General features: G+C 35.6%; 3 protein-coding genes across 3 annotated transcripts in view; 1 reads left to right on the top strand and 2 right to left on the bottom strand.

Annotated features, from left to right (window-relative positions):
- The window catches only part of LOC132282130 (peroxisomal (S)-2-hydroxyacid oxidase GLO4-like), a 28,396-nt gene extending 14,040 nt beyond the window's left edge, over positions 1 to 14,356 (bottom strand). Inside the window, exon 1 of the mRNA XM_059783752.1 lies at positions 14,282 to 14,356. The gene's annotated coding sequence lies outside the window, so the exon portion shown is untranslated. The remainder of the gene's footprint in view (positions 1 to 14,281) is intronic.
- Positions 8,788 to 14,415, bottom strand: LOC132282129 (peroxisomal (S)-2-hydroxyacid oxidase GLO4-like). Its single transcript, XM_059783750.1, has 12 exons — positions 14,282 to 14,415; positions 13,069 to 13,216; positions 12,863 to 12,987; positions 12,736 to 12,782; positions 12,554 to 12,631; positions 12,286 to 12,410; positions 12,048 to 12,105; positions 11,100 to 11,162; positions 10,661 to 10,730; positions 10,244 to 10,344; positions 9,569 to 9,673; positions 8,788 to 9,142 (listed from the first exon to the last, which is right to left on the bottom strand). The coding sequence occupies exons 2-12, from the start codon at positions 13,209 to 13,211 to the stop codon at positions 8,963 to 8,965; spliced, it is 1,095 nt and encodes a 364-aa protein (XP_059639733.1). The 5' UTR covers positions 13,212 to 13,216; positions 14,282 to 14,415; the 3' UTR covers positions 8,788 to 8,962.
- Positions 14,416 to 15,699: 1,284 nt separating this feature from the next.
- LOC132281767 (uncharacterized) lies at positions 15,700 to 17,531 on the top strand. Its single transcript, XM_059783436.1, has 3 exons — positions 15,700 to 15,831; positions 16,636 to 16,923; positions 16,989 to 17,531. The coding sequence occupies exons 1-3, from the start codon at positions 15,700 to 15,702 to the stop codon at positions 17,529 to 17,531; spliced, it is 963 nt and encodes a 320-aa protein (XP_059639419.1).
- The last annotated feature ends 732 nt before the right edge of the window (positions 17,532 to 18,263 follow it).

The following is an 18,263-nucleotide window of genomic DNA, read 5'->3' as shown; positions in this document are numbered from 1 at the left end:
CGTATGCAATTACTCCCTATCACCGTCATGGCATTTGACTCTTAAGCATGAGAAAATTATAAACTCTTTTATTAATTAATAATTACTTTGATTTGTTCGACGGATTCTTCGGGATCCTTAGACCGACACTTTGGGTAGTTATGTAATTAATAGTTAGAGGGTTATATTTTCAATATTTGCATCATTGCTACTTGTATTTATTTTGTATTGATTATGGTTGATCACAAAGTAAATTCGAAGGCCTTCGTGTGGTTTTAGACAAAATGATTTATTATATATTTATTTATTTAAATTATTATTTTTGTCAAACAAATGTTTTATTGTGATCGAGCCAGAAATAATCAGAGGTACCAAAATAGATATATTAATTAAGTAGTTGGATTGATGGCTTTATTTATCCGATAACTAATTATACATAGAGGGGTCAAAGTGCAATATTGGCTTAGAGGTTATTTATTATTTAATTGGAGTTCAATTAATTTCTTTTAGTGGAGTAGAAATTAATTTATGAATTAATTGAATTGGGTCCATGGACCGGGCCAATTATTAATTCATTGTAGCCAATAAAATAATAGGCCCAATGGATTCTCACTCATAGCCCAACTTGATATTGGAATCATATTAGATTTGAGACATATGAATTAGAGATGGAGAAGGATTTGTTGTTTCCTTTTCTTTATTTTTATGTTGCCTATAAATATACATGGTCTATGTATATTTTAGGGGGTAATTTTTATGAGAAGGAAAAAGGGAATAAATTTTCTCTCTCTAGAAAATTAGGGTTTATGTTCTCATCTAATGGAGGCTCCCACAAGCCTAGTTTTCCAAGGTAATTCATGGAGGCTTATGAGTGATTTCTAAAGGCAAAATAATTACCAAGAAGATGGAGATCCAAGGAAAAGGCATCTTGCTAAGGGATCTACAATAAGTGAGAACATTCACTTTAGAGGAAAGTTTTAAAGGTTTACTCAGACCTTTGATGTAAGTATTCAATCCATTAATTGAATGATACATCATATTTTTATTTTTGCATAAAACTTGTCTCTATGTGATGAATCAAGATCTATGAATCAAAATCCCTCGAAAAGTTTTTAAAACTTGCACGTTTCCCAACAGTGGTATCAGAGCATGGTTTGATTCATTACTAGAGATCATAATTTTATGAAAATCATCATTCATGGATCCAAAATTATATTCATATATATTTTTATTGATGTATGTTGATGGACGATTTAATATGTTGATATATATTGATACATGATGATGTATGAATAATTGTGAATGAATGATGATGTGTGTTTGGGCCATGGATGAAGCTTATAGGTTAATTGAATGTAATTTTATCTTTGGATGACTGTAATTAAGGCTTTGATTTAGCCCTTTGAAAGTTCAATGATGTAATTTAATTTTTCCATTGTATTTCAAATTGTAAATTTATTTAAAGCCATGTAATCTTCATCAAAGGATGCTATGAAGCTTCAAGAAGGTCCAAGAGGGTTAAATTAAGCTTCAGGAATTTTCTGGGATTTTTTAGAAATTTTCTGGAATTTTTCTGAAATTTTTAGGGCCTAAATTTAATTTCTGGAAATTTTTATTAATTTTTCTGGAATTAACGGCGGTTTTCCGGTGATCGGAGGCTCGCCGGCGGCAAGAGGCAGGACCGGAGGAAGAGATAGGATCCGGTGCAACGCAGGATCATGCAACCGGAACCACAACCGTTGATCAAGGGCTGCAATTAAGTGCAGCACCAACATAATACACCTGGCGCGTGAGGAGCACGCGCCAGGGTCATCAGTTTGCTGGCGCGTGAGAAGCATGCGCCAGCACAAGTCAACCTCTTCCACGCGCGTGGAGGTGCTCCCACGCGCCCCAGGCGCGTGCAAGCGCGTGGGGGAGCGTGTCTTGACCTGGCAGCTCCCCTAGGCACGTGGGAGCGCGTCTGGGGTCCTTCGGGCTTGTTCCAGGCACTGTTATGCTTCTTCAGGCACGTTCTTGTCTCCTATGGGTGTTTGCAAGTGGATGGAGGACCCTCGGGCAATACTTAGAGCAATTAAATGTTAAAAGCTAAATCCATTGGCCATTTAAATTGTTTCTGTCTGTAGTTTAATTATTTATTGATGTATGTGATGCATGGAATAGATAATTGATTATTAATTATTATTCATGCATTGGATCCATGATATTTATTTAAATGGCTTGATTTATATTAATTAAGTTATGAAAATTAATTGGATCTGATTATTAATTAATTTGAGGGCACTTATTGGGAAACGCAAAATTATTTTTTGTAAATTATTTTTAAAGTGTGCTTCAAATTAAATATTAGTGAATCGTTTAAAGTCCAAATATTTTCTAAATTTAATTGGATTAAAATCAAGACGTTTTGCATGCATTATATCATGTAAATGAATAAAATGAAAACCCTAATTATGGATGATTAAAAATTGAGTGGGAGCGGGGATTTTTATACATTGCCCCATGGCCTTCGTTATTAACACCATTGTAATTAGGTCTTCAAAAATAAGGTCCCACGCATGATTTGAAGAGTCTTAATATTACAAGAATGGTTATCTCATAAAAATAATAATATTAAATGTTCATTGTAATTAGATCTTTAAAAATAAGGCCCTACGCATGATTTAAAGAGTCTAGATTATAATGACAAGATATTTAATGTTTTATTTTTCATTAGAGTTTTAATAACGTTATACACTCAATCTAAAATCAATAGTGTTAGCTCCCCAACGGAGTGGTCTACACTAGGTGATTTTAGAAAGGCTAAACATAATCGGGAATTATTTCATATAGATAGACAAGACATTGTCTTAAGAAATATGGAGATGATGGGATTTGCCCGCCAATAACAATAATGAACTTTGCCAACCGAATAAGTTATTGGTGTATTGGTTATCCGATTTTTCATGCAGTGGTTAAGGGACCCACATATTATTTTAATGGAAGTTCTCACCTAATAGCAAATGAATCTCTACAATAGTAATAATGAACTCCTCCAACAGGATAAGTTATTGACATATTGATTGGTTGATTTATTATGCTACAGAGTTGAGGGACCCACATTAATTAAAAGGGATTGTTCACCAATAATGATAATGATCTCTTGTTCGATTGAGATTTATTATATTATGTGGTAAACAAATTCATTTTAATTTTAAATATGCATGACAGTATTAATAATTCACCTTGCATATTGTATGAATGCATTTATATTCAGACTGATTATGTCTAATCCATTTTATCTGCTTGCTAATTTCAATGTATGTGGATTTCATTTATAATGACTAGAAAAGGAATTTAGATATTTTATTCACAACGTGGTGGTACAAATGTATTTACTACTCCTAAAACCTAATCCTTTTACTTTAAGATACCCAAGAGAACATTAATGCTTTGAATAAGTGAAATAAGGCAAATGAGATGAATTGGTGCAATATTCTAGAGTTTACCTCGAATACGCTCCAAAGCTAACATTTACATTATTTTATTTTCTTCAAGCATCATGTTAAATGTTAATAAGATGTTTTGGTGAGATTAGATAGAGAGTATGCCAAAGTACGATGACAGACTTGAATAACATTAAGATAGCCTAAGGAACTCTAGTATGAAATCAAATTTTGGAAAATGATTGTTTATTGTTTAAAATTAGCTGGAGATCAATAGGGTTGACTTGGGTGGTCAGTTTCAAGTTGACATGATTATTGCCTTGTTACCAAACTCGTTCGACTCTGTTAGAGTGAACTAAATAAGGAATCAGTTTAAGTTCACACTCGCTGATATTCTTATAGAATTGGTAACAGATGAAGGGATAATCAAAAGTATGGGCGTTCCTATCAATCTAACCTAGTCTATACCATCTTCTTCTAGGCCCAAGTGGAAGGGCAAAGCAAAGAAGAAGGATGATAATAGGACTAGGCTAGCACAAAACATGGGTATCCAAAAAGTTAAAGGGAATAAGGCAGTGTATGTTGAGGGCAAAGAAAACTGTTTCTTTGTCGCTAACTAAGACACTAAAGGACAAACTGTCTAAGCAATGACGTGGCATAGGAAAATATATATTTAATCATTGAGCCATGTTATATGGTTGTATCTATTAATTCCTGATGAATAGATTCTGGAGCCACTAAACATGTTTGCAATTCATTGCAAGGATTTCAAGAATCCAGAAGCCTCGATGATATGGAATATATTTGAACTTGACCTGATGTCAAGGTTGTAGCTAAGTCAGTGGGAGTATTACATCTGAAATTAGAGAGTATAAGGATATTAGTATTAGAGAATTATCTTTATGCACAGAGGTTAGACGCTATCTAATTTTTGTTTCACTTGTGGTTTATAAAAACTGTGTTGTTATTTTTTAAAATTGGTTTTATAAAATTGAATAGATATGCGATTGCTTCTGGTGCATTGAAAGATGGTTAATATACTATAATCACAAACTATTAAGATTTGCAGGATGTAGAAACTAATGTTGCATCTTCTAGATTGAATGTTAAGAGAAAATTTGTTATTCCTGACTCATTGTATTTTTAATGTCTATTTTTGGGTTGTTATCAATCAAAATGAGATTCAAAGATTGGTCAAAGAAGGTTTATTACCTAGTGAGGCAGAGGAGCCTACACCAAACTTGTGAACCCTGTTTTGAAGGATAGATAACTCTAAGGGCTTAATCAGCCAGATGAAATAGACATAAAGGACAATGGGAGTCGGTACACACGGACACGTGTGGTCTTGTGAACATCCAAGCAAGATTACTCACGTTTTGGATAAATTTACCTGTTGCGACACAAGTCTTATACTTTTGGTATATTCCGAGAGGGTCAAGACTGATGTGGTGCACAGATTAGGTAAACTTATCAAGACACTTCTATCTGATCGAGGATATGAGTATTTCTTGGGATACTGCAAAGACTATATGGTCAATGAGGGTGTTGTGTACCAATTTTCCGCAATTGACGCTAAATGCATTTAGGTGTCAAATAGGAATAACAGAATTCCACTTAACATGGTTAGATCTATGATTAGTTATGCTATATTATCTCTTTCATTTAAGAGTTTAGCGTTAATGACATCGATGCGCATTATGAACTGCATTCCATCTTAGTCTGTCTCAAGGATATCGTTGAGCTGTGTTTTTAACTAAATCTTAGTTTGAATCACATGCACATATGGGGTAGTCTTGCACATGTGCGCTTGATATGGACAAGTAAGTTGGAAACAGATCATACGCATGATAGATTTGATAGCTACTCTAAAGGTCACTAGGACGGATTATTTTATGATCTCAATGATAAAAGTTGATTGTTTACACTCACTGTTTATCTATAGGAGAATCATATTATGAATCATATACCAAGTAGCATAGTATTAGAGAATATGGTATGAGTACCGGATGTACCACATATGAACACACTTATTATAATAGAGATTGAGAATAATATATGAATTCCCTATTAATGCGTTAGCATCATCAAATTCTGCAGCGGTACATTGATGTAGTGGGAGGATTATCATCCAATCCGATAGAATCATGTTTTTAGGTGAGACCATTATGGACATCCCTGTTAAACATGAGTTGGACCCAGTAAGCTACACGGAAGCGTGACCCGATATGGATACAGATCGTTTTGGCGAGTTACTATGAAATCAGAGTTGGAATCTATGTATTCTAATAAATTCTGGGATCTTGTAGAACTTTCTAGTAGGGTGATACCTATGGAAGGTAAGTTAATCTACAAAAAGATACCAGAAGATTTTTTAGTGAATAAATCATGAGTGTACAAGGGAATGTCATTATTTTTCTTAATTCTATATATTGATGACATCCTACTCATTTATAATGACGTGGAAGTTTTGTCATCAATAAAAAGGTAGTTGTTCAATTACTTTTAAATGAAGGATTTTCAAGATGTAAGCTATATTCCTAGGATCAAGCTTTTGCAAGATCGGGTTAAAAGGAAAATATGCTTATCTTAATAATCCTACATTGATAAAGTTTTGACCAGGTTTGGTATGCATAACTTAAAGAATGAGTTCTTGCTTAATTGATATGGATTGCTCTCTTTATTAAGTAGGTTTCCAAGACTAGCAGAGAAGATTGAGCAAATGAGACTGTAACTATATGCTTTGGCATATGAGAGTCTCATATATGCTATGGGCTATACCAAACAGGACGTCCGCTACATAGTAGGGATAGTCAGTAAAGATCAATCCAATACTGGACTTGACAACTGGTCTGTTGTGAAAAATATCATTAAGTACCTAAGGAGAATCAATGATATCATACTCATTTATGGATGTGATGATATGGTCCTAGTCAGGTATGTTAGTTCTGATTTTCAATCAGAAGTAGATAATATGAGGTTCATGACTCAGTGTATGTTCACTTAGTGGAAGGGAAATCAGTTGGTAGATTGTTAAGTAGATTTCAACTGCTGACTCAAACCTGTAGGTGGAATATATTGCAGCCTTAAAGGCGGCAAAGGAAGCCTATTAGTTTGATCTCACTGATTTAGAGGTTGTGGAGTATACTAGCCTGCCTATTGAGCTATGTTATGACAATAGTGCAGAAGTAGTCCAAACCAATGACCCAAGGTTCCATAGAGGAACAAGATACACTGAGAGGAAGTATCATGTTCTACATGATATTGTCCGGCAAGAAAATGCACTTGTAGTTCGAACATTGCATTGGAACACAACTTTGTTGATCCATTATCAAAGGTGTCATTGATGAATAATTTTGATCATCATCTGGATAACATTGGAGTTAGGTGCAATTTGAATTGGCTATGAGGGCAAGTGGGAGCTGTTGGGATTTATATGCCCTGGTATAGCAAATTCCTATCTGGATTATAGTGACATATGTTCCTGACATATATGAAATATTTATGATTTATATAATTGGTGAATTCAATGTATTATGTTTCGATTCACTATGAAATTGATAGTGTCCATGTAATTACAAGAAATATTTATATATATGTATGTGATGGCAATCAATGCATGATATATAAATAGTAATTATAAATTGTTCATAGTCGGTAATTATGGATGGACTCATAATTAATTAAGACTTGAACTGGATCCGCGTTAGGTTGAGATATATTGCGAGAGCTGTCGTATGCAATTACTCCCTATCACCGTCATGGCATTTGACTCTTAAGCATGAGAAAATTATAGACTCTTTTATTAATTAATAATTACTTTGATTTGTTCGACGGATTCTTCGGGATCCTTAGACCGATACTTTGGGTAGTTATGTAATTAATAGTTAGAGGGTTATATTTTCAATATTTGCATCATTGCTACTTGTATTTATTTTGTATTGATTATGGTTGATCACAAAGTAAATTCGAAGGCCTTCGTGTGGTTTTAGACAAAATGATTTATTATATATTTATTTATTTAAATTATTATTTTTGTCAAACAAATGTTTTATTGTGATCGAGCCAGAAATAATCAGAGGTACCAAAATAGATATATTAATTAAGTAGTCGGATTGATGGCTTTATTTATCCGATAACTAATTATACATAGAGGGGTCAAAGTGCAATATTGACTTAGAGGTTATTTATTATTTAATTGGAGTTCAATTAATTTCTTTTAGTGGAGTAGAAATTAATTTATGAATTAATTGAATTGGGTCCATGGACCGGGCCAATTATTAATTCATTGTAGCCAATAAAATAATAGGCCCAATGGATTCTCACTCATAGCCCAACTTGATATTGGAATCATATTAGATTTGAGACATATGAATTAGAGATGGAGAAGGATTTGTTGTTTCCTTTTCTTTATTTTTATGTTGCCTATAAATATACATGGTCTATGTATATTTTAGGGGGTAATTTTTATGAGAAGGAAAAAAGGAATAAATTTTCTCTCTCTAGAAAATTAGGGTTTATGTTCTCATCTAATGGAGGCTCTCACAAGCCTAGTTTTCCAAGGTAATTCATGGAGGCTTATGAGTGATTTCTAAAGGCAAAATAATTACCAAGAAGATGGAGATCCAAGGAAAAGGCATCTTGCTAAGGGATCTATAATAAGTGAGAACATTCACTTTAGAGGAAAGTTTTAAAGGTTTACTCAGACCTTTGATGTAAGTATTCAATCCATTAATTGAATGATACATCATATTTTTATTTTTGCATAAAACTTGTCTCTATGTGATGAATCAAGATCTATGAATTAAAATCCCTCGAAAAGTTTTTAAAACTTACACGTTTCCCAACACAACTAACTTACCAGTCATTTGTTAAGACCACGGAGTATACAATTTAAATTTTTTTGCCCATAAAATTTGATCTACTTTTGATTGTTATTTGAATTTTCAAATTAATCCTCCAGTAAAATGTTAATTGATTTTTTTTTTTAATGGAGGAATCCCTTATAAAATTATGATTTACATGAGAGGCCAGTCTAATTAAAAAAAGAGAAAATAACGAAGAAATTTTAAAAAAGATAGCTGTAATTTATTTTTTAAAATTTTATTCTTGTATAGTATAGAAATACAAATCCAACACCCTTACACTGTTACACATCCATTATTGCATCCCTGAAAGGAGAAGGGGGCATACCAAAGAGTTAAATCCTTGAAGGCCACTCACTCGGACTTTCTCTCAACAGCTTCCCTTTCCTCTCTTGAGAGGAATAGCTTTCAAGATAAGAGACATGATATTTGCACTTTATTCTTTATTCTTAAACTCTAGTTAATTTATTTATTTTATAAATGAAAGTATAATAATTATATCTCTAAGGAGGAGTGCAAAATACTTTTTGGATAAGGGTGATGTTTTAAGAACAATAATTGGTAGTAGGCACAAGCATCAATATATTATTTATACTTCAGAAATGGATAAAGAAGGTGAGGGAGTTCAATCTTCAATCTTCTACTTTCCACAGAATTGTCCAACATTTCCATCATACTATTTTAAAGTTCTGAAATGAACTAGAGCTTGCACTGCATTAAATCGCGCTGTGTCCTCACGTGGTTCCTGGTAATGTCCTTCAAGCTAGGGCAGCCAGAAAGGGCCATGGTGAGCTCCAGCTCATCCTTCAGCATGTCAAGGACTCGTCTCACCCCTTGTTCTCCCATCGCGGCCAGCCCATAGAGAACTGGCCTCCCGACCTGCAATAATAAACAACAATTATGCAAGGTAGATAGATGATGAGAGAGTGCACGATTGAGAGGGTAGTGGTCAATCCCCACATACTGATCGTTTGAGACATTATCAGTAGTCTCGAGTTGTTTCATGGTGCACTATAAAAGAAATAAATTGGTTGTTAATGAGTCCATGCAAGTGTCCTCTTATTAAGCAGCATGATAAAGGAGGATGAATTCCCAGTGTTATGGAAGTACTGTCCTGCCACTGAAAACTAATGCTTCACAAATTGCACAAAAATATATATATATATATATATATATATATTGGAAGTACTGTCCTGCCACTGAAAACTAATGCTTCACAAATTGCACAAAAATATATATATATATATATATATATATATATATATATATATATATATATCAATAGTTTACTGTCACTGAGTTTACCAAAACAGCTTGTGCCCCGAGAGCTAAAGCCTTGAAAATATCTGTTCCTCGCCTCACTCCTCCGTCAAGCAGAACAGGAACTTTCCCTCCAACAGCATGAACCACCTGCAACCAATGATATAATGATATATTTGTTTTCTCCAAGTGTGAAGCAACCATACCTAGCGGGAATTTTTTTTTTTTTGCAAGATACCTTTGACATGCACCAATAAATTGCTTGTTTTCAAATGCCTATAGTCCCAGAAAGAGGCTTTTATAAGGAGCACCACAATCAGCTATCTTTTAATTCAAAGCTATGGCAATACATTGAAACACACTTCCCCCAGTGGAATGTTGGAAAACCACATACTAGTCCACCACAAAACTTGTAAATGCATTTGCAGCTCAAAAGTTCCATATTATCTTACCTAGCCTCATAAAAGATTCAACATCTATATACTGATATACTCCTTTTGAAAGTATTTCACATTTCATATTTTTTGTTTGACCAGAGAAAATCAGATAAAAATTTACCTATTCCTACATGCTATACTACAAAATTTTAGAAAGAAAAAGAAAAAAGAAGAGCACATTTTAATTAATTTTTTTATAAGTAAAAAATTTAATTTTTTAATTATAGATCTCAAGATATTGGACATCAGCATCTTAAACCATTGTAATGACAAGCACGGTCACCTCTTCCAGAACAGTTATAGTTGCTGGAGCATCATCCAGCTGCCGACCTCCATGATTAGAGACAATAATTCCAGCAACTCCTACTTCTAACGCTTTTATTGCTGCCAAAGGGTAGCATGCCAAATCATCAACAAGCTTATTAGATAATGCGAACCACAAGAGTTCAAAACAAGAGATTTTCCGTAGTACAAGGGTCTTATATATATAGCTTTTCCTTCTAAAAAGTGATCCACGAACAACGGTGGTTTTTAGGGTAAGTCTAAGAAATTCAAATGCTTTGGTTATATTGATATACATACATGACAAAAAAAACAGTTTTGGTTGAATTTCAATTTCTGGGGAAAGGTTCTCTTATCTATATAGTACAATGAAAAAGCTGAAAAGGTGTAAATATCTAAGATGATGTCATGGCCTTACCATCCTCACGAGTGAGCACCCCCTTGATCAGAATCGGCAAGCTTGTAATAGATCTTAACCATCCTATTTCCTAGCAAGATGTGATCACTGAGTTAAGAGAAGCATAAAGTAAAATGACTCCAAATCTTGATGATTCTGTGTGTACTAAAGGGAAAATTTTGTTCGACCATGAATCCTAGACAATGAAAATAGTAAGTAGAATATGAAAAGTGGGTGGTTCTGGTCATGTTTTTCTGCCTCACTAAATGTGTGAAGTTGTGAGACACCTCCACTAACTGATTCACATACAGAATGGTTCTTCTTCGAGTAGCAATACACAGTCCACACACAATTTTAAGTGATATTTTGAAGCAAAGGAAGTGCCTAAACGAAAGTAACACCTTTCAATTCCTTAAAGTCAAAGATATCAGGTAATACAAAGTAGAGTCTTGGTTTGTACCTTCCAACACAAAGAATCATCAAGGTTTTGTGATGTATAAGCTACGAAATTGGAACCTTTATCCTGCAAAAGCATTGAATAATGAATCCAACGGAATGCAAAAGCATTGCATACACGCGTAAACCTACACATACACATAAATAAATATGTTTTTGCACACAAACATGTCACTGCACAGATTATCTGCTTGACTAAGGAAACCTATATCAGTGCAAATGTGCAAGATTACGTCCATCATTGAAGGTGTGTGCGCTTTTGTGCGAGCTCATGCCATAAGAATTATGACAAAACAGAGAATGACTTTCTTGGAATTCGAAACAGTAAATTGAAATATAGAAACATCTTCAAATAAATTTCATAAGAAAAAAAATAAAAGCATCCAAATTTCTTGTGTAAATGAGGAAACGCCTGCATGTAAAAACAGAAACTGGTAGCAAAATTATCACAAGCATATTCTACTCTCTAAAGCAGGTATTGAAACAAACAATCAAAAAGTGATGTAAATGACATTAGAAAGGTGAGACCTAGGGGATTTTCATTGAATGAGAACCTCAACTTCATTTTCATCTGTTTACTCCTGGCGGTGTGGCTCACTTGGACTGCATTTGAGACCATTTGTCATACATTTATGTGGTTATTTTTTCTTTTTCTTTTTCTTTTTCTTTTTTTTTTTTGGAGAATATTTACATCCAACTAGCTATAAGACACACACAGGTAAAATCTGAGTGTAAATTTTAATTTTTAAATATCAAGTGACTGGTGATGGGACGAACGAAAAATTACATCATCTAAACATAGAATATGTTGTGAGAAACATAACCCCCTTCTTTACAACTAGCGGTGGAGAAATCTATAGTCCCTATCAGATCCATACACAGAATAAAACTCGCACATTGTTTCTTAGTATGTTGAAAAGCAAATATTGCTAAACAAAATTATTCCACTCACAGAGACTACTTCGGTTGACAAGAGACCTTCAAAATTCCTCAACTGTGGTTGAACCATTCTGCACAAGTGATGAGTTACAGTGTCAACATAACAGAGTAAACATGAGAAAGAGTCCTGTAATGTTAAATACTAAATTTAAGTACTGTTTTTCCAAGTTAAGTACAGTATCTACTCCAATATGTGAAGGCCATTGTTCTAGTAGTGGAAACTATAAAAGAAAAAGGAAATAAAAATTCACTTGTTTTTTGTGTCTGCCTCCCTTCGACCAAGTCTAGGAGTATCAACAGTAACAATAATGGCCTTAAAACCATTTTGTTCGGCTCTCTGCACTAACAGAGCTGACACGTCGCGTCTTTTGTACACCTATAAATAGAGGAAGACCGAATTATTTATTCAGCTCCTACGACTGGGATCACAAGAATGAAAAATCTAACCATTATGCTAAAGAAACATGGAAATTTTTGTGAAGAAAAATTTGAAATTAGAAGAGCTTTTGAGAATGTTACATATAACTGAAAGAAGCGAATAGCATTGCAGCTGGCAGCAACCTCCTCCACAGTGCAGGTAGACGAAAAGGACAATGCCTGCGATTAAGACCAACTCTATATTCAAGTACATTAAGTCAACAAACAACCATCCATATTAGAATAATTGCATCATTACGCGCTCCCCATTAGAATAATAGTACCATTATGGTGTTACAAGAAGCTGCTGCTTTGGCTGTCGCAACCTCTCCTGGAATAAACACAATTCAATGCTGGAGTCAGAACTACACATAAACTTCAGTCAATAATTCTTGCTAAGAGGATTTAGACCTTCAGGGTGTGCCAACTTATGCATAGAAGTTGGAGCAATCATAATGGGTGCCGCAGCATTGTAACCTAATATAGTGGTTGATGTATCAATTCTGCTCACATCTACGAGGATTCTTGGCCGAATACTGAAATGTAATACAAAGATGATGTTAAAACGGTGACCCTGTTCAATAACAGGAATAATAAGTGTAAGCTTAACACATAACGTGATTCTACGAAATGCTTCCACATTCTCCCTTAGTGTGTGCTGATCTTCAGCTCCCCCAGAGTAGAAGTCATAGTACATTTTTGGGAGGGCTTGCCTCGCCAGTTCTTGGAACTCATTCACATTGACCACTTCTGTTGCCATTTGTCCTGCAACATTGGCAAGTTAATCAATTTTGAGTGTAATTTACAAAAAAATTCAAATAACTAGCACGAGCATAAGCACCAACAAAAGCTTTCATCTTTTTAATATTAATCTATGAGTTTAGTTGAGAGTTAGTTAATTATCAGAGAGATTAGTTGAAAGTAATTTAGTCCATGTTGCAATTCAATACTTCTGAACAAATAGCATTAGCATTAACTTCAATAATTAAGTAGAGAGACTTAATAGAGTCCATGCCATAGCCACCAATTTTTTATTTTTTATTTTTTTATCTGTCTTGAAATCCAATTTTAAAATATCCATCCAACTGTAATTTTAGATAGAATTAGATAATTACTGGAAGTCTTCAAACAAACTATAGCTGCATTAGATTGTCAAGTACTGCTCAAATTCAGCATGTAAACAATTTAATGAAATAACAATGCAAATAAACAAACAACCAGACTTTTATCTGCAATGACTTGGCATTGGCTATCTTTTCTCCCTTCCATTAATCTATTTTTATTCAAAATGACCACTATGATCCCCATTAATTTCAAAAGGTCCTTGCTAAGTCAGTTTGTTTATTATTCTCTGATAAAATAAAGGAATAAGAAAAAATCATTTTTCTATTTTTATTATAAAAGTAACTGATAATTCAACAAATTTCATATTAAGAATAGAAAACTAACTATAATCTGCTGCTATCTGCAGAAAACTATAAGAAATGAGCCATGAGTCCTTTAATATATTATTCACTCACTTACGAATTAGTGCATAACTAATTGAAAGCTTCCAATTGATACTTAATGAATCAAATAAGACACACACAAACATTGAACTAATGAATGTTTATGGTTATCAATGCATCAGAGCAGTAAAGAAATGGTCATGCACCAGTAACAAAATACAGATAAAACAATTAATTGATCTTGGTTGAAGATAAGTTTAAAGGATGAAAAAGAGAAAAACCCTTAAAAAAACTATATAATGTGAACATCAAAGAATTTCTGCAATAGTTTGACTAAATTCCAACCATGTATATATATAGAGAGAAGTGTATGAGATCGAACCTGAATAAGCTTGTAAAACCGAATTAAATCGAACTGTGGTGATCAACACTGCAAATACAAGGCCCTGTAAGAGATGTCAAGAATTGAACTAACTTTCATGGTTAGGACTTGGGTATAGTTTTATTAATTTATTTATTTATTTTGGTCAACATTAGAAGGACACAATTGTTTTTTGTAAGGGCTATAATCATCATTTTGATTGTCGCATTAGAGCCAGGTCCCACTAATCCTAAAAAAAGTGAATTAGAAAAAGTATATATATATATATATATATATATATATATATATATATTGTTTCTTTTTAGAGAAGGTAAAAAAAATACGTGTGGTATTGATCTCCATACCAACACCTTCCTTGAGCATAGTGCCGGCACAATTGCTTCCTTTCAGGACCCCCACCATGTCCTTGGAATGGACCCCTTGAATGTCTGTCCTTTGTTCTCTTCTTGTTTACCCTTCTGAACTTCCACTCTCGAGAGTGGCTTGCCAGTTTTTCTGAGTGTGATTAAAGCAAATATTTAAGAATAGAGAGGGTTGGTTTAATATTGTTGGGAATCCATAGTAACTTGCATCTGAAATAACAAAAAGAAGTTACCTATTTGCCTTGAGTTCCTTCAGTTTTTCCTTCTCTACAATTCGTGATTCCCTATTCAAGCGAGCACGAGAACCTCTGCTCTGCCTCTCACCTTCATCAGGAAAATGATAAATAAGGAAATCAAGGAAGGTAACTGAATTTATTCTTAAAAAAAAAAGTTATTCTTATTTATCACTTTCAAGATTTGTACGGACTATTTGTGCATTTATGATTAAATCAAATAACCTGTGAGTATTCAAGTCTTGGTCTTTTCCTTTGTTTGACATGCAGCAACAAATTGCTTGTTTCCACGACTTCGAATATAAGGCAGGAAAGCATAAATAACAGGGTACTATTTCATAGCTTACAACTGATGGATGTATAATTTAAATATCCATAATTAAGGGAAGATTACTAAATTAACGCACTATTGAGATAGGCTCTGCAGATTACGATAAGGATTACAGATTGAGATAGGCTTTACAGATTACGATAAGGATTAAAGATTGTGATAAGGATTAAAGATTACGATGAGGATTAAGTCTACAGATTACAATAAGGTAATTCTACGTGACATCTTAACCTAAGCCCTATAAAAAAGGCGGGGGAATCAACGTTTTAAGGTACGCAATAAACCCTAACTCAATTTCTCGATTTTTCTAGGGAGATTATCATTCACACTGACTTGTTCGTCGGAGCCTACTCCACCGGTAACACACCGGTGTTCGTAGGATCACTTTTTCTTCTCTTTATTCAGGAAGTCAGATCAGATCCAGGTTGCGCAGAATCCATCATCAACAGTTGGCGCCGTCTGTGGGAACGATTTTAGTTCTCTAAATAAAGTATGGTTCAATTGCGATCTGGTCTGGTTGCTGGTGAATACGAAGCGTTGCAAACTTCTGATCAAGGGGACTCGACGAGGCAACCCCCCGCCGTCCCAAACGATCAGGAATGCGTCACAGCGTTGGAACAACAGGTTTAAACCCTAAATAAGGGAATGAACCAATTAGTCCAGAAAAATTCAATGATTCTACAACGCTTAGCCGCCCTTAATGAAGTGGAGAATAATGAAGTACCCAAGAATGACTCCCGTAAGATTGACAACGACGCTGAGCTTAGTCAAATAGGGGGTCAACAGATAAGCCATCACCATCGGTCTCTTGAACGGAATAATACCAGGCTCCGTGCAGGTACCTCTGGTTGTGTTGGTGACAAGACTGAAGACGTCACTTATTTCAATCTGTAGATGCAAGATCTGAGAACTAGGGTCAAAGACGTCATGCAAGCAATGAAAGGGAAGGGCCAGGCCACAGTGAACGATCTGGTACAGAAGACCAACCTAGCATTTAGCCTCGCTGTTATGTTATGAGTTGTCCTCTACCTAGCAAATTTAATATGCCAACTCTTGAGAGCTTTGATGGGACGCGGGACCCTCTCGATCATTTGGAGACCTACAGCCAACTCTTGAGAGCTTCGATGGGACGCGGGACCCTCTCGATCATTTGGAGACCTACAAAGCTCTTATGTATTTGCAAGTCGTACCGGATGAGATTATGTGCAGGGCTTTCCCTACCACACTAAAGGGTTGGGCTCGTCCTTGGTTCAATAAATTAAAGCCAGGCTCCATTGAAATCTTTAATGAGTTGAGCAAACAATTCATTGGATATTTCATCGCTGGGCAGAGGCATAGGAGACAGCAACACACTTATTGAATATGAAACAGCAGAAGGGAAAGCCTCTCCGTGGTTACATAAGTCGTTTTAACGCTGATATGCTGCAGGTAGAAGAGGTGGACGACAAGGTTGCCCTCACAGCCTTTATGGGAGGACTACAGACTTCTAAGTTCCTATTTTCCTTATCAAAAGAAGCCCCTACAAGCATGACAGAGTTGATGGTTAGAGCATGGAAGCACATGAATGCTGAGGATGCTATGAATGCACGAAAAAACAAAGATGGTGAAGATAAGAGGTCGGAGAAGAAGAGGCCAGCACCTAACACTAGGGAGGAAAAGGAATCGAAGTACAAGAAATTCTCAAACAACCAGGCTGACAGATCGTCTCGCCGCCCAGTGAGCCCAGGCAGGTATAATAACTATACCCCCTAAATACATCTGTAGATCAAGTCTTTCTGCAGATTCAAGATGACGCGTTATTGAAATGGCCGCCAAAGCTAAAAGCTGATCCAACAAAGAGGTCTCTAGGTAAATACTGTAGGTTTCACCGGGACCATGGACATAACACAGAAGATTGTTTCGACCTCAAAAACCAGATCGAGAACCTTGTTCGTAAAGGTCATTTACGCAAATTCACAATTGAAAATGGAAAAGGAGGCTCCAACCTAGCCCGGGAGGGCCGAGATGATCGCCCTCCTCAACACCAACCAATGGGTGAGATCAAAGTTATATCGGGTGGCTTCGCTGGTGGTGGTGAGACGAGTTCGGCTCGGAGGGCTCATGCTAGGAGTATTCGGAGTTTTTCAGAGATGAATGAAGTTAGAATGACAAGTCCTCCAACAAAATTACCTCGAGTTGAGGAGCCGGTCATAACCTTTTCTGAAGAAGATGACAAGAGAATTCACCAGCCCCATGATGACCCCCTGGGCATACGAGAAATTGAAAATTGGCCGAGAGAAGCTCCGACCCATGAAATCACCACTGGTGGGATTTTCAGGCGATAAAGTACATCCACTTTCCAGTTACTGCAGGAGCCAATCCAAAGCAGGTCACTGTAATGGTGGACTTTGTAGTGGTGGACTGCCCATCATCATACAATATTATCCTGGGGAGGACAACATTGAATGCTATAAAAGCAATCACGTCCACTTACCATCTCTTGATGCGCTTCCCAACTGAATATGGTATGGGAGAATGTTATGTCGCCTCTCTTAGAAAAACAAAATCGTAAGAGGCATTTACAATTGAAGGGCTGGAAGGGAAAGATAGACCAGACTTTCATAGAGCAGAACCTACAGAGGAGCTAGAAGAGGTCATCCTTGGTGACGGTGAGCCCGAGAAAAAAGTGAGTATAGGGTCTTTACTCCCCCCAGGTATCAAAGATAAACTTACTCAATTCCTCAGGAAGAATCGAGACGTATTTACATGGGTCTATGAAGACATGCCGGGTATAGACCCCACTATCATGGAGCACCGCTTAAATGTAAATCCTGACTTTAAACCTGTCAGACAAAAGAGGAGGACTTTCGTTCCAGAAAGGAATCAGGCTATATCAGAAGAGGTGGAAAAGCTCTTAAAAGTCGACTTTATTCAAGAGGTGTACTACCCCGATTGGCTGGAAAATGTGGTCTTAGTGAAGAAGGCAAATGGAAAGTGGAGGCTATGTGTGGATTTCACCGACCTTAACAAAGCTTGCCCGAATGACAGCTTTCCTCTCCCAAGAATCGATATGCTCG

The sequence above is a fragment of the Cornus florida genome, unplaced genomic scaffold, assembly GCF_030987335.1.
Source record: "Cornus florida cultivar Cherokee Brave unplaced genomic scaffold, ASM3098733v1 CherokeeBrave_3.0.0_Hap2_Chr11, whole genome shotgun sequence".
Classification (NCBI taxonomy): domain Eukaryota; kingdom Viridiplantae; phylum Streptophyta; class Magnoliopsida; order Cornales; family Cornaceae; genus Cornus; species Cornus florida.
The sequence above is the reverse complement of the archived record's forward strand: the minus strand, read 5'-3'. Positions and strand labels throughout refer to the sequence as shown.